The following is a 20,497-nucleotide window of genomic DNA, read 5'->3' on the forward strand; positions in this document are numbered from 1 at the left end:
TCTAGTTCTAACACCTTTCATAACGATCTGGCGTTAAACTCTAATTACTTATTATTTGATTATAGTTTATATTTCAATGTAGATTTACAGATTTTGCCTTCAGCTCCTATTTCAATCCTGTTACTGCTATTAGCGTAACCCTGGCCTTTGAGTCAAGATTGTTTTGTTCAGAAAAAAACTTTTTTATTCACAATATATATTTCCACGTTAATACTGGTACCAGTGTACTCTTTTGTGTGCGCTTGTGCAGTAAAAGTAGCTTAAATATCAGTTTTAGCAAAACTCTGATATGTCATGTTGGCCCCTGTTGATATCCGGTATATCTTGTTGGACCTCTTTTGGTATCCGCCTTCGTCATCTGTGGTCAGTTGTGTCTAAAAACAGAAACATTAAGCACAGTGAAAATTACACTTAAACTCAAACAATAATCTGTTAATTTCAACAGAAAGCTTTTGTCTGGCCGTAAGTGGGAAGGTCATCCAACAACCTGCGGATGGTCGTGGGTTTCCCCCGGGCTGTGCCTGGTTTCCACCCACCATAATGCTGGCCGCCGTCGTATAAGTGAAATATTTTTGAGTACGGCGTAAAACACCAATCAAATAAGTCAACAGAAAGCATGTTGTCTGCGTGATGCTAGAGTGTATTCTATTATTATAACACTATGTTCTGTCATATGCAACATAATATCCTGTTATTCTAATAGAACCTTTATGTTGAATTAATAGAATATGAGTGTTATATCTAACAGAACAAGCTGGTGCAATAACTGAATATATTATAGCATCACCCAGACAACAGATCTGTTAAAATTAGGTGTAATTTTTTTAATGTATACATACTGGTGGAAAGAAGTTGCAGGTGGTCTCCAGAGAACTTCTCGTAACACTTTCTGTTAAAATTAATTTTTAGAATGTAACTGCCTGTGAATGGACCTGTAATAGACAGATGATTTAAATTATGTTTGGCGAAATTTTGTTAAAAGAAAATTAAGAAATATGGAAAATGTTGCAAAGGGATAAACTGAACAAGAGGAAGTGGAAACTCAAAACATCTAGCATTTAATAATGGCTATGTATTCGAAACCCAGTGAAAGACTGATTGAGTTTTCACGGAAAGGATGTCGCTTCAAAATAGACAACATCGTTTTGGTAGACCACAAAACCTTTACGAGAAAATAAGCAGTGATATTTATATTTTCATGTATTTTTATTGTGTCTTAAATTTTTGTAAACCTCGGTAAATTTTGCAAATTTTGCGCACTATAAGGTAATCTTTGTGTCCTCACTGACCTGCTTATCAAAGCCGTCTCAAATTGCTTTTAAACAGTTTTGTACAAGGGGTTTCCAAAACACAGTTTCGAGTCGAAAAAGACACATAAAATATTTTAACTCATCTAAATACTAAAATACTCGCCAAAATCATCTCAATTTGCAAAACAGCCGTAAACAGATTTGTGCTTTTGTCTGTCACCCGCATGACATGTTCTGAGCATGCGCTCAATTCTTGATGCACCTCTCGAAACAGCTGTCTGGCTTACAAAGCTACTATCCATCATTTATACTTTTTTAAAATGTATTTTTGTACATTTGACGATTTCGCTGTAAGATATGGTGTGAATGTCACCAGAAGGATATTAAAAAAAATATAAACATGATGAGAAGGTAACTATACTGTGTGCGTTTTTTTGGGGGGACGAAACAAAATAGACCAGTGGTGTACTTGTATTCTTTGGCTAAAGGATGAGCGATGGACGTATTTGTTAGCACGTACTTGTTATGTTGTAAATTGCCTTGGCTTAAATTCCAAAATTCCAGGAATTCTATCCAAAACATTGGCAGTTTTCTTACGAACGATCCCTGTTTATACTTGTTTCAGATCGTGTTACAGCGCAGGCGCCATCTGCACCCTACTTTCTCTGCAATACATGTGGGAAATCCTTCACTCTAAGAACAAGCCTATTCCGTCATCAACGTACGATTCACGCGCCGATGACGTCATGCAACTTGTACACATGTCATATTTGTGGGAGAGTGTTTCGACGAAAGGACAACTACCGCAAGCATTTAAAAACAAGACATAAACAGTCATTGCGGTGATAGATGTGAAGGAGAGATGTACCAAACCCTTTTGATTACGGCCACTCAGAGCTTTTTTAATAGCGGATTCCAAAATATTTCACATAGAGAACGGCGTTCATTTTGGGCAAAGAAACCCGAAGTAACGTCAGTACACCTGGCGAACTTCTTGAAGTTACCGGACTGAAAACGAGGCTGTACCCGCATGAAGCAGAGAGTGACCTAAATGTCGTTGTAAATAAAATTCATTTGTGTTGAATAGGTGTACTATTTTATGGGCCGAGAAATGCCACACAGTTTAGAATTTAGTACTCATAATGTGCTTGTATTTCTGTAATAAGTAGGTTTTCATTTTCGCTGTTTGTAATGCGATTTTGTACGTTGGCATTCCGGTAAAAGTAAATATATACTATGCGAAGCAAAAACAGATTGTGCCCCCCCCCCCCGCCCCCCAAATCCCCCGCAGTAGCAAATACACTTCGATTTACGTGGACAGTTGTGGTATGCTCGGAATGAACGACGACTGATTTTCCAAGTGTCAAGCATCGTTTACATGTATGATGAAAAACTGTAGTATCACTAGTTATGTGGGCATGGAATTGATTCTCATACACATAGCATTACAAGTGGTATACGAATGTTGGAGTTCGTTTTATCTTTTATCCTGTTGTCTTTGATATTTAATACCGATATAAACTAGACATTTATTGCTGGACTAAGCATACCCGATGCAAGGGACCGTGTTTATCAAACGTCTTAAGGCATAATTCAGAATTTCAAACACAGCTGCAATTAAAATGTTTTACCTTAGGAAATTTAGTTGATTCTTTACGGCAGAACAATGTACCAACCAGAGAAATGAACCCACCACAGTTTGAGTTCTTTCCTGGTCTGAGTTTGGCTTTTCAAGCACTGACGATTTATAACTTAAGTCTTAAGTTGCTTGATAAATACGGGCCCCTTGTACGCATACTGTTTATTAAGTTCAGACTCAAGTCATGAATTGCAAGTGCTTGATTTGAAGACTGCCTCGCTTGGCACTCACAACTTGGAAACTAAAACATTACAAGATTGACCGGACCGTTGTTAGTATAATGTGACTGCGTGTGGTGTCATGTCTGGTGTCTTCGGCAAGATACTTCAGTGGCGGCAAGGGCTCAGTGACATGGATTCGCACTGCCATACAAAGACACATTATATGGAAACTTACCTAATAACTCTTCGTCCCCATATGACTAAAAATTGTGAGGTACGACGTACGAAACGTACATGCAAACTTTTGAGACTGTGTTGTTGTTGACCCTACTTGCGGCAGTATTTATCACGTTTGCGATATTTTTTTTTGTATTGTTTTGAGTGCAGTTTCCCATGCGTGTCTTTCTTGTTTAAGACTCCCATGTTAATTATTCTACATATTCCGATGTACCACATTTTAGACATTGTAACCAAAATTTTAACAAAAGATAATTTTTTTTTCTTTCTGTGTATTTTACAGATGTTCGTAGTCATTCTCGGACACAATTTTCCTGCCATTTCTGTGGCAAAAGTTTCACTCTTAAGCAAAACCTGCGACGTCATCAACGTATTCACGAGCCAAAGACGTCAGCGAACGTGCTCACGTGCGAGGAATGCGGGAGGGAGTTTTTCCGTCCTGACACTTACAAAGATCACATGATCGCCAAGCACCGACATGCCAGGCGTTGACCTTTGGGAGGTTAAAGCGGCCTAAACGAAATTGACGACCGAGTGTGCTGAGACGACTTTTCTGTACTTCTTACCCAATGATTGTCAAGGTGTTGCATTTGTAATTTTCCATGTTATATTTTTAAACTAAACTTTTTATTAATACTTACCCCTGCACAGATTATGCCGTGATTCGTTTTAGTTTAATTCTTTGATATTACGTAGTCAAGCCTATTCCTAAATGCTGAGTGAAACTTGAATCCTTTAGTTGGAGTGTAACTGTTCTTTAAAGGAAAAAAACCTCTGAAAATCGAAGCAGACATCTCTTAATAGATCACTGAAAACTATGCATGAATGTGCTTTTATTTTTTATTTTTTTTAACTTGTTTGAGGAAAGTTAAGGAGCTCAAACGTTTGAATTCTACGGTGGGCTTTATTAACCATCCTATCAGCGGTTAGGAACTCTGACGCCAAAGGAAGTTTATCCAACCCTAAGTATGACACTGGATGTTGGAATAGCTCTTTTTATCCATTACTAAACGATAACTGAAATAATGACTCATTTCTGCTGGTGAACATCAGGAAAAATGGTGATGTGACGTCAGAGTTCCTACATACCATATAGACCACCCATGAATTAAAATATGGGAATGCCTTTACTCTTAAAAAATATAAACGAAAGTATTTTTACTCATAGTTTTCACTTGTATGTATAATGTACCTTACTTTATAGTGTAGCTTTCTTTTACTGTAATACTCAGGGAAGCTGTTAGTTTATTTTAAGTTAACCTACCCCTTAATATTCTGTGAGCGTTGGAGCAGAACAGCTGGAGTGTAGCTGTTCGTTAATATTTAGTCAGCTTGTTCGTTTGTTTTTTGATGACCTATTCTTTAATGTTCAGTGAACGCAAATTCCTTTTGTTAGAGAGTAAGTATTCGCTAATGCTCAGTGAACATTCGTTTATTTTGAGAGCACTGTTTCAGTGAAAATTTTGAGGAAAATTATTCGTTTTAAGGGGCCTCTGTTGCCCAGGAGCTTCTCACCAATTGATCGCTGTTAGTTCCAGTCCAGTACATGCTACCTAGGAAGATCTGACATAAGCCTGCAGATTTTCATGGGTTTCCCTGGACCCGGTTTCCTCCGACCATATAATGGTATTCTTGAATTTGGTGTAAAACACAAATCAAATACATGCAAATAAATAATCATCACGTGTATTCGACTTTTTTCAGAGGACCCATTCCTCAGTACTGAGTGAAGCTATTTTTTTTTTCTTAAATGAACCTATTATTCTGTCTTGAATGAACCATTTCGTTTGAGACAATAGGTAAAGAAGTTCTAAGGAAATTTGGTACTTTTCGTACCAGCACAGCAGTTAATCATATACCGCTTTCAATTTATGTGCGAGGTCCTTCGTGTAAGGAGGCATGTTGCTTGGCAGCAGTTCTCTTTCCTCTACCATATAAATGTATAAAGATATGTAGAAACCTGCTTTGATGTTTCGCCAAAAAATCTTGATATTTTAACACATTCACAAAAGCTTACATAACACTTGTAAATACTGTATTAATTCTCTTGAACTGTGTTTCGGTTTTATAGTTCATTATGACTGTTTGATAAAAGTCTCAATGACACACTGTAATGCTTGGGTATTCACTTTTGTCAAATACCCACAAACAACGTTTGGCAGACAAAGATAACGGTGAAAGGAAACAAGCTTTTCAGTTTTATATTATATACTTATTTCCTCACTAATCAACATGTTGGTATATTTTGCGCCGTACATGTTTATACTATAAGTGACAGTCGATTTGCTTGTATTCAGAATTGCAAGGTTTACCATACAGCCAGTTTTATCATGCAGAAGTAATACTCTGGCATGTTCTTTGGTGTTTGGAGGACTACAGCATTAACCAATAGCTGTTGTCATGGATGTAAATGTAATCATCTAACACTAAACAAATTGTGTTTGTAATATTATATGTGCGATGTATAATGTAGAATGTCATAATGGTTACAGACATATTGTATAGCTAATCTACCACAAATAATCCGCTGAAACTAGAAAAAGCATGTTTTATTATTAGATTCTATATGGCCAATGTGCGTGGTGTATTAAAAGAAAAGAACACATTTATACAAACTATTCATTAAATGAAAGAGCCATACAAAATGTGCGGAAATCTGTTGTTTGTTTTTTTTTCTTGATGTGGGGTGGAGGGGGGGATAAAGTTTTCACAAGAGAGAAAAAACTTTTTATACATTGTCATTTTCTACAAAATCCACCGATTCGAGGTACAGTGAAGTCCCGCCATGTTTTAAAACCTTAAATTTAAACCTTAAGCACCTTGGCGTGTTAATGAATATTCAAGAAGAAAGGAGGCTTTTCACTGGACAAGCCTCCTTTCTCCTTGAATATTCATTAACGCGAATAGGAGGTTTTTCACTGGACAAGCCTCCTTTCTTCCTGAATATTCATTAACACGTCAAGGTGCTTAAGGTTTTCCTCCCACATATGATTAATGTGCATTTCCGGTCTGAGCTAAATGCGTACGTATATCGTGATAACCGTGGATTGTAAGTCCTGTGAAAGCCGACTCTAAAAAGGAACAGTTTGTGATGTACTAGAGGATCACATCATGCCCACATTCGTGGCTGTTTTCTGCCGAACTGTGTCTGGAATGCCATGTCCTAATCGTCTACTGGGCAAAGCTAAGCCGGGTGATGTATGTAATCTGTTCAAATGGCGGTGTAAAGGAAACTTCTGAGCCTTTGATGTTTAACTGTTAAATACTCAAAAAAATGTTTGTTTTTTTTAAGGTTTCATTTAAGGTATGTGTTGTATAAATGTTTTCTTTGCTTTTAACTCAATTTAAATTTTATAAAGGTTGACTGTTTTTAATTCTGTAAAATATATTCTTAACAAACGAGTGTTTCGAATTATATTTCTTAGGAAGGTTGCCTACATTTCACATCTTTTCCCACGGTGTTGTATTTCCAGTGCAGTCTGAGTGATGTTAACTAATTTCTTGACATTAATAATCTTTATATCCATGTTTATAGACGTATTGATGTTAGCTTTTAGATAAATATAGCAAAGACTAGAGACTGATTCAGTCCATTCTCACTAGTCAGATCTGGTAGCCTACACAAAAAAAAAAACAATTTCGCTGATTCTTGGTGACACTCGGATTTAAGCTGTCCTACCGAAGAGAAGCCTGAGAGTGAGCCTCTCTAGCATCACTCAGACTACAGACATTCTGTTCATTTTAATATTAATTTTTTGAGAGTATACTGGCTTGTAACCAGCTAGAGGTGAACGAAGGCTCACTCTCAGGCACCTCTTCGGTTAGACAGCTTAAATCCGAGTATCACCAAGAATCGATATTCCAAGAACAGTTAGAATAAATACAAGTGAGGTAAATTGACAAGAGGCCGTACTTCACCGGTTACGTGTGACCATTTTAATGCCATTTATTACACTTTCTCTGGTTTTACTCTCTATGCTGTAAGTCTTTTGTTATATTATGTTTCATTCGTTTATTTCATTGATGCCCAGCATCGAACTTGTGAAGGTTTGACCTATGTGATTGCGATCAACTTTGTGAAGGGGAGAAACCGGAGTCACGAAGTAAATCCCCCGCCCTTTGCCAGGCAACTAAAACACCTCCTCATTTAAAGCGGCGAGCGCTGGAATCGAACTCATTACCACATTGTCCCGGGAAACAACATGGAGCAAACGCCTAACCCAGGAAGGGCCTTCGTCGTTGTTACAGCTCACAATAACCTAAATTATTAATTTATTGAGCACATCGGTGGTTGTAAAATTCACCTTTGGAAATGATGTTCGTTCTGCAAGTACACTCAAAAACTTATTCTATCATTGGTCTTTTATTTTAACAAAATAGTGTGTTATACTCAATATAATATCCGGTTAGTTTAAATAGAATCTTTATGTTAAATTAATAGAATACATCTGTTATGTGTTAACAGAATAATCTGTTACAATTGCAGAATACATTCTAGCATCACTCAGACAATAGGCTTTCTGTGCAGGGGTAAAATTAATAGAATACATGTGTTATGTGTTAACAGAATAATCTGTTACAATTGCAGAATACATTCTAGCATCACTCAGACAATAGGCTGTCTGTGCAGGGGTAAAATTAATAGGATACATGTGTTATACATGTGTTATGTGTTAACAGAATAATCTGTTACAATTGCAGAATACATTCTAGCATCACTCGTACAATAGGCTTTCTGTGCAGGGGTAAAATTAATAGAATACATGTGTTATATTTAACAGAATAATCTGTTACAATTGCAGGATACATTCTAGCATCACTCAGACAATAGGCTTTCTGTGCAGGGGTAATATTAATAGGATACATGTGTTATACATGTGTTATGTGTTAACAGACTAATCTGTTACAATTGCAGAATACATTCTAGCATCACTCAGACAATAGGCTTTCTGTGCAGGGGTAAAATTAATAGAATACATGTGTTATACATGTGTTATGTGTTAACAGAATAATTTGTTACAATTGCAGAATACATTCTAGCATCACTCAGACAATAGGCTTTCTGTGCAGGGGTAAAATGAATAGAATACATGTGTTATACATGTGTTATGTGTTAACAGAATAATCTGTTACAATAGCAGAATACATTCTAGCATCACTCAGACAATAGGCTGTCTGTGCAGGGGTAAAATTAATAGAACACATGTGTTATATTTAACAGAATAATCTGTTACAATTGCAGGATACATTCTAGCATCACTCAGACAATAGGCTTTCTGTGCAGGGGTAAAATTAATAGAATACATGTGTTATACATGTGTTATGTGTTAACAGAATAATCTGTTACAATTGCAGAATACATTCTACCATCACTCAGACAATAGGCTTTCTGTGCAGGGGTAAAATTAATGGAATACATGTGGTATGTGTTAACAGAATAATCTGTTACAATAGCAGAATACATTCTAGCATCACTCAGACAATAGGCTTTCTGTGCAGGGGTAAAATTCACAGATTATGTTTTTGAGTGTAATCTATTTAACGCATTATCTTTTGATAACGTATGTACAACTTTTTTCTTCACTAAATAAGAATGTGCATTACAAAATAGACAAATATGCAGCCCTTTAATTTTATCACATAGAGTTATCAAATTATCCGTCTTTACCCGAGATAATATCCATCTCACTATCACCTCACATACGGTCGGGTTCTAGAATTGTCCACAACAGGCAAAGAATTATGCACTTTAATTGCATTAAATATCCGATTGCATTAAACAGATGAAGTGACGTAGGAAGACGTCCTTTTCGTTCGTTACGGCAGTAGATATGATCTTTCTTAGGCTATTTGATTGCTGTAGACCAGAAAACTCTCCACATATATGACTACTAACAGGTTTATGAGTGGTGGAAACTGGAGTGACCGTAGCTATCTACCGCCGTTTGTCAGGTACCTTACAAACCTGCTGACTGAATGCCGCAGCCGAACCGTCACTAGATGGATTTGAGCGTGTGACTGATCTAACGCATTAGATTACTGAGCCAGCGCGGACTGTCATATATGAATCTGAGTACATGTAGATCTGTTTAGAGCATTCTGTGTGGCTCTGGGTTGGGCGGCTTCTTGACGTGACATAAATAGAGTATACAGTAAAGATGTGCTTTCGTTTTGTTTGTTGTACATGTGTGTACACAAAATTATTCAATGAATCGTTATCCTCAGACGTATTAGTGAACATCGCAAATAAATTTCGTCCACAGATAAAAACGTGACCGCCGTAGCGGATTAAAATGAAACATTCTTCAGTATGGCCTTAGAAACCAATTAGACTAATAAGCAAATGACCCACTGTCTATGGACAGGTTTCAAACCTGTATTGTTGTATCTCCAAAACTACAGATCCATTATCAATGACAGTTTAAGCCGGGATCCATTGGCAGCTTTTATGCATGGTATTTCATTGTGGTCAGTATAACTAACATTTGATCTCCACTCTAAGCTCAGAATTCATACTTACCTTAGAACGTTGTATATCTCCAAAGCTACAGATCCAAATTCAGCGTGTGCGTCTTAAAGTTCACATTTGGCTCGTTTACCTTTTTCAACATTCTACATATTCAAAACCAGGCAGCTAAATTCAGTGAAAGTTTGTGTATAAATTTATTGGTTCCTCTTCACCCTACACCCATATCCCACCAGACTTTGTATAACTGGTTTTCGATCAAGATCTATTTTCTCAGAACAGAGTTCATATTCAAATCAACGGCATTATCTGTCCATAACCATGGAGTAAAATGCAATGAAACTTCATATGTGGTATTACTGGCGTGTCTTCCGGAGCTCACATATCAGAGTTAAAATTTGTCCCTTGAGATTTAAGCTTGTGTAAATACTGTGTCTAAAATGAACATGGTATTCAAAAGGGTATAAGCCATTATAACGGTATTATATTACATAGAGAAGAGTTTAGCGAAGTTCAGCATTCAGTGTACGTGCAGTTGTGAAAAGCACACGTGTGAAAGCAGCAGATTTAATTCATATGTATTTCATGTACAGTTACAGATCTTTATTATTTTCTGTGCTTAATACAAAATTGAAGATTGGGCGGTGTGGAGAATTGTCGAGCAGCACTACGTTTCTCAATAAGAAAGTACGAGGCGCAAAGCAGCGGGGACTCAACGTGACTTATTCTCCAGGAATGTACAGTTACCAGGTCTTTCTCCCACCTAAACGGTTGCATTAGTGCCACATAATAAACGATTTTTTGTGTTTAGCGATGAGAGTGGGGATACTGAGCGCGCAGATAGCGCTGGCTGTTTTAGTTCTTTATGTGTGGCGACATGGCCAAGGCAAATTAAAAAAAGTACGGCTATCGCACTTTCCCGAGTTAGAAATTACGGATTCTCAACAGAGTGACCCCACAACTAGCGTCAAATAAAGGTTAAGCCTGACATAACGCCTTTAGAAACTTTTGATCAACCAGATCCTCGTTAAGAAGGTATATCAAATCTCTGGTTGGGGGAATGAACCAGAGAACCTTCGGACTTTCTGCAGCGCAGTTTTGTTGATCTCTTAGCTCCTTTTCCAATTCAATCGATATGTAAATTGAAAAAGCTATATGCATAGCCACAGTATCTTAAATGAGAATGCAGAGATAATTGTTTGTGTATGCTACACTTCCAATGGCTTCTTTTGCCAGCGAAATTATTGCTTTCAAAAGTAAACAAAATATATGTCTTCTTGTAAGTGATAAATACAAAAACACAGAGGTTTTAAGACTCATTGTTTTGTCTTTCTGCTTTATTGTAGGTATGGGTAGTTTCGATCGGGCAAAGTTTTCCTGCCAGGTTTGTGGTAAGACTTTTACTCTGAAAACAAACTTACGACGCCATGAACGTGTTCATAAACCTAAGGCGTCAACGAACGCCATAACGTGCGAGGAGTGCGGGAAAGAGTTCCTCCGTTCGGACTGTTACAAAGATCATATGGCCGCCAAACACAAGCGATGACCAACCTGGTTGCCATGATTACGTCTCACAAACTGTGCGTAAGGTTACCCCTAAGTATAATTGCCATACTTATACGGTGTTGGCTATCATGGCAGTTGAAATGACTTTAAGTAAATATCTTTAGCTGGTCTACAGAAATGTGACGCACAGAGAGAACTGCGTTTGCTGGTAATTAAAACCATGTACCATTTGTGCTTAACACTTTGCTATGACGGCATGATTTCTGCAATGCACACGCTCTTTTGACGTTTGGCACAGCGGAATTCTAGAACAGAGGTCCAGAGTAAACTTTTGTAATATATATTTCGAAAATGTTTAAATCGCACATTGATCAGTGGTTCGCTGGCTGTATGTGAGAAAACGCCGTAGCGCAGGAGTCAGTCAACAAATTAAATTGAAATAAACCTGTTATTGTTTCGGGAGCCGACTACATACGGCCCTCGTACACATAAGTGTTTTGTTGTATTACTTAATCTATTACCAACACTTTCGTATATGTGTATGAATATTATATAGTATTATCATTGTACACATCCATATATCACAGTTCTTCTCTCAATGATACCGATTCGTGCATGTAGCTGCTATACATCTAATGGAGGCCTATATATCACAGTATTGTTTCATTGGTCTTGTACATACTATTTACGTCTTACGATCTTCTGCATACGAGTGTCGTTTTACCGGTTTTCAGCATACGACTGTGGTTTACTGGCCCTCTGCTGCATACGACTGTCGTTTTGTTGGTCTTCTCCACACGACTGTCGTTTTGCTGGTCTTCTGCACATGACTGTCGCTTTACTGACCTTCTACATACGACTGTCGTTTACTGGTCTTCTGCATACGAGTGTCATTTTACTGGTCTTCTACATACGACTGTCGTTTTCTGGCCCTCTGCATACCACTGTCGTTTTGCTGGTCTTCTGCACTAGACTTTCGTTTTGCTGGTCTTCTGCTTACAACTGTCGTTTCACTGGTGTTCTAAATACGACTGTCGTTTTCCTGGTCTTCTACACACGACTGTCGTTTTGCTGGTCTTCTGCATACGACTGTCGTTTTACTGGTCTTCTGCATATTACCGTCGTTTTACTGGTCTTCTGCACTAGACTTTCGTTTTGCTGGTCTTCTGCTTACAACTGTCGTTTCACTGGTGTTCTAAATACGACTGTCGTTTTACTGGTCTTCTGCATATTACCGTCGTTTTACTGGTCTTCTGCATACTGTTATCGTTTTGCTGATTTTCTTACAAAGAATTACTAATTTGGCCGTCGGCTTCCTCCAGGCTCTGCCCAGTTTCCTCCTACCATACTGCTGGCCTCCATCATGTATGTGAAATATTTTTGAGTACGGCGTAACACGCCAATCATATAAATAAATCAATAAATAAATTACATTATCGAAAGAGCCTTCACCGGTGAGGTCACGTGTTCGAATCCAGCTTCTACTAAAAGCAAATATAAAAAAATCTGCATCAGAAGTCTTTATCTTTTAAGAATGGCGTTCAGCAACAATCAATTTAATTTCAATTAACCAACCACTAAAAAGAATGTCGATCACATCAAATGAATCACAGAATATACGTTACTCCACACAGAAACACATGTGGGGACACAAACTTGTGTTCTATCCACCAAAAGCCTTGTGTCAAATTTAAACAACTCTATCTTGTGTGGAATTAACACAAGGACTTGTGTTGAAGAATTGAATACAAGATATGCTGGATGTTATACACAATATGTGTTGCAAAACACACAAGTTTTTGTTGTATTGAATAAAATACCTCATTCTGGTTCAAAACAAATTTGTGTTTTATTTATTTTGTAACACAAACGTGTACTTTATATTTTTAACATATGTTTGTGTTGGGTAACACATGTTTATGTTAGAGTAACACATTTCTGTGTTGGGTTAACATATGTTTGTGTTGGGTTACACATGTTTGTGTTAGAGAACACATTTCTGTGTTGGGTTAACATATGTTTGTGTTGGGTTACACATGTTTGTGTTGGAGAACACATTTCTGTGTTGGGTTAACATATGTTTGTGTTGGGGTAACACATTTCTGTGTTGTGTGAAAACGACACAAGATATTGTGTTAAATTTCAACACGTGTTTTGGTGTGTCGGAGTGATTTGACGCTCGATTGATGTCATAATATACGTATATGGACAATAATATTTCAGTGTACTTCACTTGTACGTCGGCGGCAAGCTTATCGTGGGAGGAAACAGAGCACAGGCCGCGGAAAATTAACAAACATCCGCAGGCAGGTTCAAATATGTCAGAGTAATAAGGTGCATAATCCCCTGTACATCATTGTATTCATGCATGCATGCGATCAACCTAGAGGCTAAGGGCGATGTTTCCGAATTGTTTTCTAAGGGCACATAACGAGCGCAAATTCCGTGTCTGGAGTAGGCGCTAGAGGTAAATATTATGTTTTACAGAGACAGCCGTGTGCCAGCGTAAATTGCGTATAACATAATATAGTAATATTATTTTATCCAGATGGAAGAGTTTTGAATATGTCGAAGTGATAGCCTGTTGTACGTAAACATAAGTGGTACATGTATAGATTGATTGTAATCTCCCGATTGGATACAGATAGCTATGGATAGACTTTATGTCTTCGTAATAGTGCTTTGTGTCAGGTCCAATTAAGGATCTTTTTCAGACGCAGCTAGTTGACGTTGTCACTGTCATGGTTCAGGGTTGGGCATGCCGGCTATACATAGCTGGTGGGGAATTCCCCGTATTGTCTGTAGAACCTTTCAGTTTGTTCGATTTCAGCTTCGGCTATTGTATAAGTTTTGGCGATCTCAGTGAAAGTGTCCGCACAAGGTACAGGGATTTCATATCCCAAGCAATCGTGAATATCCAAGACCATCATAAATAAGGTCAGCATTTCTTCGAACAGGGAAATTTTTTGAGACCCGAGGTCCGAAAAGATTTCAGTTAAAACCACGGCACGTATAATCGAATGACGTTGAGCTGTATAAAATGCGGCTAGTACACTCTCGTTGTTCGGTTATTTTTGGGGACATTAATGCGATTGCTTAGATACATTCAAAAAGGGCTTAATTAGAAACAGAATAGGCATATTATAATTTGACCAATTCTTAAATTTGCGTATATTGAGCGACAGAAGCAAGTGTCGAGCATGCAAAGGAAATGTACGCCAAAAGAAAAAATTCCTTCCAGAGTGGAGCCAACGCCGCGCATCCCCGAAGCGAAAAGGAGCGGGTTCGGCGCCCGCGGTGTCAGCTGGGCTTTCCCCCTATCAGTATAGTACACGGCGGCCTGCCGAACCTGCTCCTTTTCCACTGACTTCTTAACCCATCACTGAAACATCACTGCATTTTTAACCCATCACTGACAAAGTACTTATTTTTAACCAATCACTGACATACAACTGACTTATTAACCCATCACTGACACACTAATGAATTATTAGCCCATCACTGACAAACTACTGACTATTTAAACCACCACTGACACACTAATGACTATTTTAAGCCATCACAGACATATTACTGACATATAAATCTACAACTGCTGATTCGTGAAGCCAGTACAGACGCACTGCTGATTCATGAACTCTCTACTGACGCACTGCTGATTCATGAACTCTCTACTGACGCACTGCTGATTCATGAACTCTCTACTGACGCACTGCTGATTCATGAACTCTCTACTGACGTACTGCTGATTCATGAACACTCTACTGACGCACTGCTGATTCATGAACTCTCTACTGACGCACTGCTGATTCGTGAAGCCACTACTGACGCACTGCTGATTCATCAACTCTCTACTGACGCACTGCTGATTCGTGAAGCCACTACTGACGCACTGCTGATTCATGAACTCTCTACTGACGCACTGCTGATTCATGAACTCTCTACTGACGCACTGCTGATTCATGAACTCTCTACTGACGCACTGCCGATTCATGAACTCGCTACTGACGCACTGCCGATTCATGAACTCTCTACTGACGCACTGCTGATTCGTGAAGCCACTACAGACGCACTGCTGATTCATGAACTCTCTACTGACGCACTGCTGATTCATGAATACTCTACTGACGCACTGCTGATTCATGAACTCTCTACTGACGCACTGTTGATTCATGAACTCTCTACTGACGCACTGCTGATTCATGAACTCTCTACTGACGCACTGCTGATTCATGAACTCTCTACAGACGCACTGCTGATTCATGAACTCTCTACTGACGCACTGCTGATTCATGAACTCTCTACTGACGCACTGCTGATTCATGAACACTCTACTGACGCACTGCTGATTCATGAACACTCTACTGACGCACTGCTGATTCATGAACACTCTACTGACGCACTGCTGATTCATGAACTCTCTACTGACGCACTACTGATTCGTGAACCCACTACTGACGCTCCACTCCCTCATCAACCAACTACTGACGCACCACTCTCTCATGAACCCGCTACTGACGCACCACTCTCTCGAGAACCCACTACTGACACACTCCTACTGTTTCATGAACCCACCAGCGAAGCACTACTGGCTCATTATTCATATCCTTTGCATTAACGTTACACTTGTAATATCTCATGTCAACGGGCTAAGGATTTGTTTGTTCTTTCCGCGGATCAGTACTGATATATGCCGGCGACTTGACGTTATTGAACAGCGGATCCAGAAATCTTTCACATAGGCTTACTCAAAATACAAGGCTGAATTATATCAAATTATCAGACGTAAATATTTATTTACAAAAGCGTACAACTAATGTCAACATTAACCATGTACCATTAATAACTTGAAACAAGAATGTTAGAAAATATCATAAAATATACCTATATCAAAGGAAAAATATATTATGTAATATCCGTGCTATTTTTGGATTAAATTTCCTGTTGGGTCATACAACATGCTCTAAATAGGCAATCATGGTACATTCCTGGTTTATCTCTCAGGGGATAAGGGAATGAAGATACATACAATATGAAAATACTGTATTTCATTATACGCAGTGACAATTATTATTTTAATTGAACAGACGTATTTTCGCTTACATTTAAACAAAAAGCGACATGGTAATTAGCAAGCTGCGGTAGGGAGCGCTGTTGTGGAGTCAAACAGCTCGTCACATTAACTGTTTGCTTATACACGACTGCTGCCCACATAGTTGGCTTCCCTTACATAGATAGGATTGAAATATATAACAAAATTGTTCTAAAAATCCTATATACAAGTAGCCATTGTTGACTTTTTCCTGTTAGCTACATTTTTCGTTACCAACATACAAACGAAGTCAACGAAAATTGCAATCAAAAAAGTGAACAATTTAAACAAAAGCCGCTCGCACAAAAAATAACACTGAATATATGTCATAAATAAGATTAGACGAAAGTAAGAATTTGTAATTTAAGTACTAGTAAAGGGAGGTGTCAGCTTGAAACAAAGACAAGGTGTGAAGGACAATCCGTGGTTTAATGCTTGCGACCTGATTCCGGTTACACACACACGCACACGCACGCACACACGTACGCACACACGCGCACACACACTCCAATTGTGTTGGTCAAGTGATACAGAGCGCAAATGGAAAACACGTCCATTTTTGTGAATGTTTGTTTCGACATTCGAAACATTTTAGACGAACCTTCCATCATTACGTTGAGTTTTTCCAGTATTTAACACACATGCTGCTTGCACTCAACAAAAACAGGAACTTAGCCGAGACTGAAACGTTCTGTTTATGGAACGTTTCATGGTGTAAGGCATCCAATAAAAAAGGAAAAGAGAAAACATGTAGTGAAATTCAAATTCAGTGATAAAAATGGTTTTACACTTTAAGATTGACTCAATTCTTTCTTTGGAACAATCTGTTCCAAACTCTGCAACAAAACGAAGCAAACGTGTCCCAACTTACGCTCTTCACGGCTTTTCGATCCATTTGTAATACCATGTCAACTCTTCCCAACCATTCGTCTGTGTCAAACTTTTCAGGCATCGCAGTTAGGTGGACTTCCGCAATGGCTTCCATGTGCAAGCCTTCTTTTATCGATCTGCTACCATCCTGCCATCGACAAACCAAAAGCTCTTCCTCGTTTTGTCCCTTAAGGATCATCGCCAGTTCTTCGACAATATCTCGCTGTCCACAGCAACGAAATGTTCTCTCAAGAGCAGAGACCAAACGGTGCTTCCATTTTATCTGAGGGAGCCGGGTGCAGACCTCGTGTACAGCAGATAGGAGATCCTCTTCACAGGTCTTTGGTTTCAGCAACGACATGTTGCTAAGAAGAGTCAATGACATGACCCAGCATCGTTCCGCGGCGCATGCGTCAATGTCTGATGCCATAAACGTTTGCCGAAGTAAACCAGGGGACTTCTTACCGCCTCCTTGCCTTTTCCCCAAAAGGATGTTCGTTAGGCTATGAACGGTACTGCTGAGAGCGATATTGATGTCCCCTACCTTGGAAAATGCTACTATATATCGAAGAGACTTCTTTTTCGCAAACCATTTGTCAACAAATCTCACAACAGATATGTAACGGGATGGAACTATGAAGGCCAACTTCGCATGTTTAGCTCCTAGATGAAAAATAACCATCAAGTTGAATTCCATGAAGAATAGTAGCTGTTCTGTGTGCTGGATGTCGGTGGGGTCATCCAATGACGTTAAAAACTTTTCATATGCTGCAAGACTCTCCAACGTATCCGACCCAGGGTGATAAAATTTACGCACTGCCTCACAGAATATGTTGAAATTATTCATCAGTGTTTCTTTGTTTTCCTGTTTTGTTGCTGTCGTAGGAAATGACGGAAATGCTACACTTCCCATGGACAGATTCGTCTTAGACAACGTGACCAATCCAAACAGAGATTGTTCTGTGAGTCGAGAAGTGAGTCCGGATGTGAGTCGGATGCCGTCTTCCACAAACCAAGATTGCCACAGTGACAAACCCTCGCGCAAATCCGCTTGACAAAGGTTGTTGAAGACAATGTCCACAAGATGTGTATCTCTAGAAAATAATTCCCAGTGCATCCCAGACTTGAGCACGAAGCAGATGAGGTTGGAGAAAGACGTACTATTCTCCAATGAGAGAAGTTGTCCTAACTCCTCTTTGATGTCGTCATCCTTCATGTAATGATAAGCTTTCCTGACGATGACATTTATGTGTACTAAAGTGAGGAGAGAGTAGAAACACTCCAGAAAAGTTTCCTTTGTGTACGGTTCGTGGAGATGTTTGCATGAATGCACCCGGTTGCACAACCTCCCTTCGGTAAACGCTGGACACTGGCTGCTGAAACTTTGAACACTTTGTACCGTGGATCTGATGACGGTTACCCAGTCGTACGCCAGATTCAAGAGATACCGCTGAAACCGCTCCGCGGCTCTGTAGATAGAAATCCTCACAGTAAATTTTTGACTGTGTCTGTCCAGAAAGATCTGGCACTTTGGTGAATGTTTCGGATGATACATCACCATTCCATCTTCGTCATCCTCCAACCCGTAGTACCTCAGATACATCTTCACCTTTTCCTCCTCGGCGTCACCATCGGGGTTATGACTGACTCGTAAAGCCTTGAGAAGACAGGCCAAGTCTTGGCTGGCAAATCTGTAGCAAGCTTTACCGTTGTGCCTCAGGCTGGATAATTTGAGCTTTGCCTTTGAACACTCCACCTGACCTGCCTCGTTAGACTCTGAACCCAGGCTTCCAAACATTCGCCGAGCATTCTCAATTACATCCACATCTTGACTGATCTGTCCAAGTAGAAGCTGGGCTTCACACGCCTCAGTAAAATCCTTGACATTGTTTAAGTAAGCCAGCAATAGACTCAATGTTTCAGCCACGGTACCATCATCCATCACTGGTGTGTTTGTTAACTCGAACTGAAAGATTTTGTTCTTACAAGAAGCCCAACGGCAATGTCTGACTAAGTCACTGTCTCCCGCCAGTCTGCTAATATCCACGGCTTCATCAAACTCGCCGTTCGCCATTAAAACTCTGGCAGCGTAATGGTAGTCACCTGCAAGTGAGCAAAGTGAAATTTGAATGAATAAATCAACAAATTGTTTAGAACAACTGTTAAAATATCAGCAGGCCTACATGGGAATCATAACTGTCAGACTTTGTAGAACACTAAGAATGTTTAATCTGTAGTAAAACGAACATTATGTGGAACATTCTCCCTTGGAGACATACTCCTACATTTTTTGTGAAAACTCCTTCCAGACGTTTCCAGACAACAGGTCCTCTCGTTACATATAAGGCGATGTGTAATTTGCTAGAGAGGGACGATCATGTGACACCAGACAACCAGCAAATATAGAAGAAAGACTACCCCACCAACAGTCACCTTCTAACTCCTATTACCGAATATCGTGAATTTTAGGCCAAGCCACGCTCCCTGTTAGGATAGCTTCCTGGTGTTTTTGAACCAGTGGAATATAAAAAAAGTATATCTTTGTTCTGTTTCAAATACTTTGGTAATTTCTGGTCACTGAGACCTTGGTCTTGTTATAGAAATAACAAAAGAAAGGCTGAATAATACTGACAGTGCTCTAGTAAAATGAGGATATACTTTCTCAAGTACTTATCCACCTTTACTCCAATATTGTTACTCTTTCGGAATGATGTCAGTAGTTGTCTATAAGTGATTCAGCTGTTATACGTACCAGACTCTATTAGCGACTTTACAGCTTCTGGGATCAAACCCTGCTCCAGGAGGCGGTTCACGTCCTGTTTTGCACAAGCGCTTTGGCAATTCTTGTCTTTTAGATTGATCCTTCCTGCTTTCTGAGTCAGCTCCTCTCGTGAATACGCTGGTTTGTTCTCTAGTATTATCTGAGGTATGCGATGTCCCTTGGAGGCGTACTCCTATTATCCACAAATGAGAAATATAATGGTTTTAGACTTTTGGGAAAAATATCTGCAAAACACCAGTGAAGAAATTCAATGAAAGCGCCTAGGAACTTTTATTTATTTATTGATTTATTATATTTATTTACTTATTTGATTGGTCTTTTTACGCTGTACTCAAAAACGTTTCGCTTATACGACGGCGGTCATCATAATGGTGGGTGGAAACCGGGCAGAGCCCAGGGAAAAGCCCAGGGTTGATGACAGACCATCCCACGTACAGCCTGGACTTGATCTCACAGCGACCGCATTAGTGCGTTATCATCTTAGGTTTTGGTAA

At 39.1% G+C, this 20,497-nt stretch overlaps 1 protein-coding gene across 1 annotated transcript in view; it reads right to left on the bottom strand.

The window, feature by feature from the left end:
* Positions 1 to 260: 260 nt before the first annotated feature.
* LOC135463963 (TPR and ankyrin repeat-containing protein 1-like) overlaps positions 261 to 20,497 on the bottom strand; it is a 30,046-nt gene continuing 9,809 nt past the window's right edge. The window contains exons 8-11 of the mRNA XM_064741434.1: positions 19,974 to 20,175; positions 17,223 to 19,324; positions 15,029 to 15,361; positions 261 to 374 (exon numbers count right to left, since the gene is read on the bottom strand). Of these exons, the coding sequence (XP_064597504.1) occupies positions 261 to 374; positions 15,029 to 15,361; positions 17,223 to 19,324; positions 19,974 to 20,175 (2,751 nt within the window). The remainder of the gene's footprint in view (positions 375 to 15,028; positions 15,362 to 17,222; positions 19,325 to 19,973; positions 20,176 to 20,497) is intronic.

This window comes from Liolophura sinensis, chromosome 3, assembly GCF_032854445.1.
Source record: "Liolophura sinensis isolate JHLJ2023 chromosome 3, CUHK_Ljap_v2, whole genome shotgun sequence".
Taxonomy (NCBI): domain Eukaryota; kingdom Metazoa; phylum Mollusca; class Polyplacophora; order Chitonida; family Chitonidae; genus Liolophura; species Liolophura sinensis.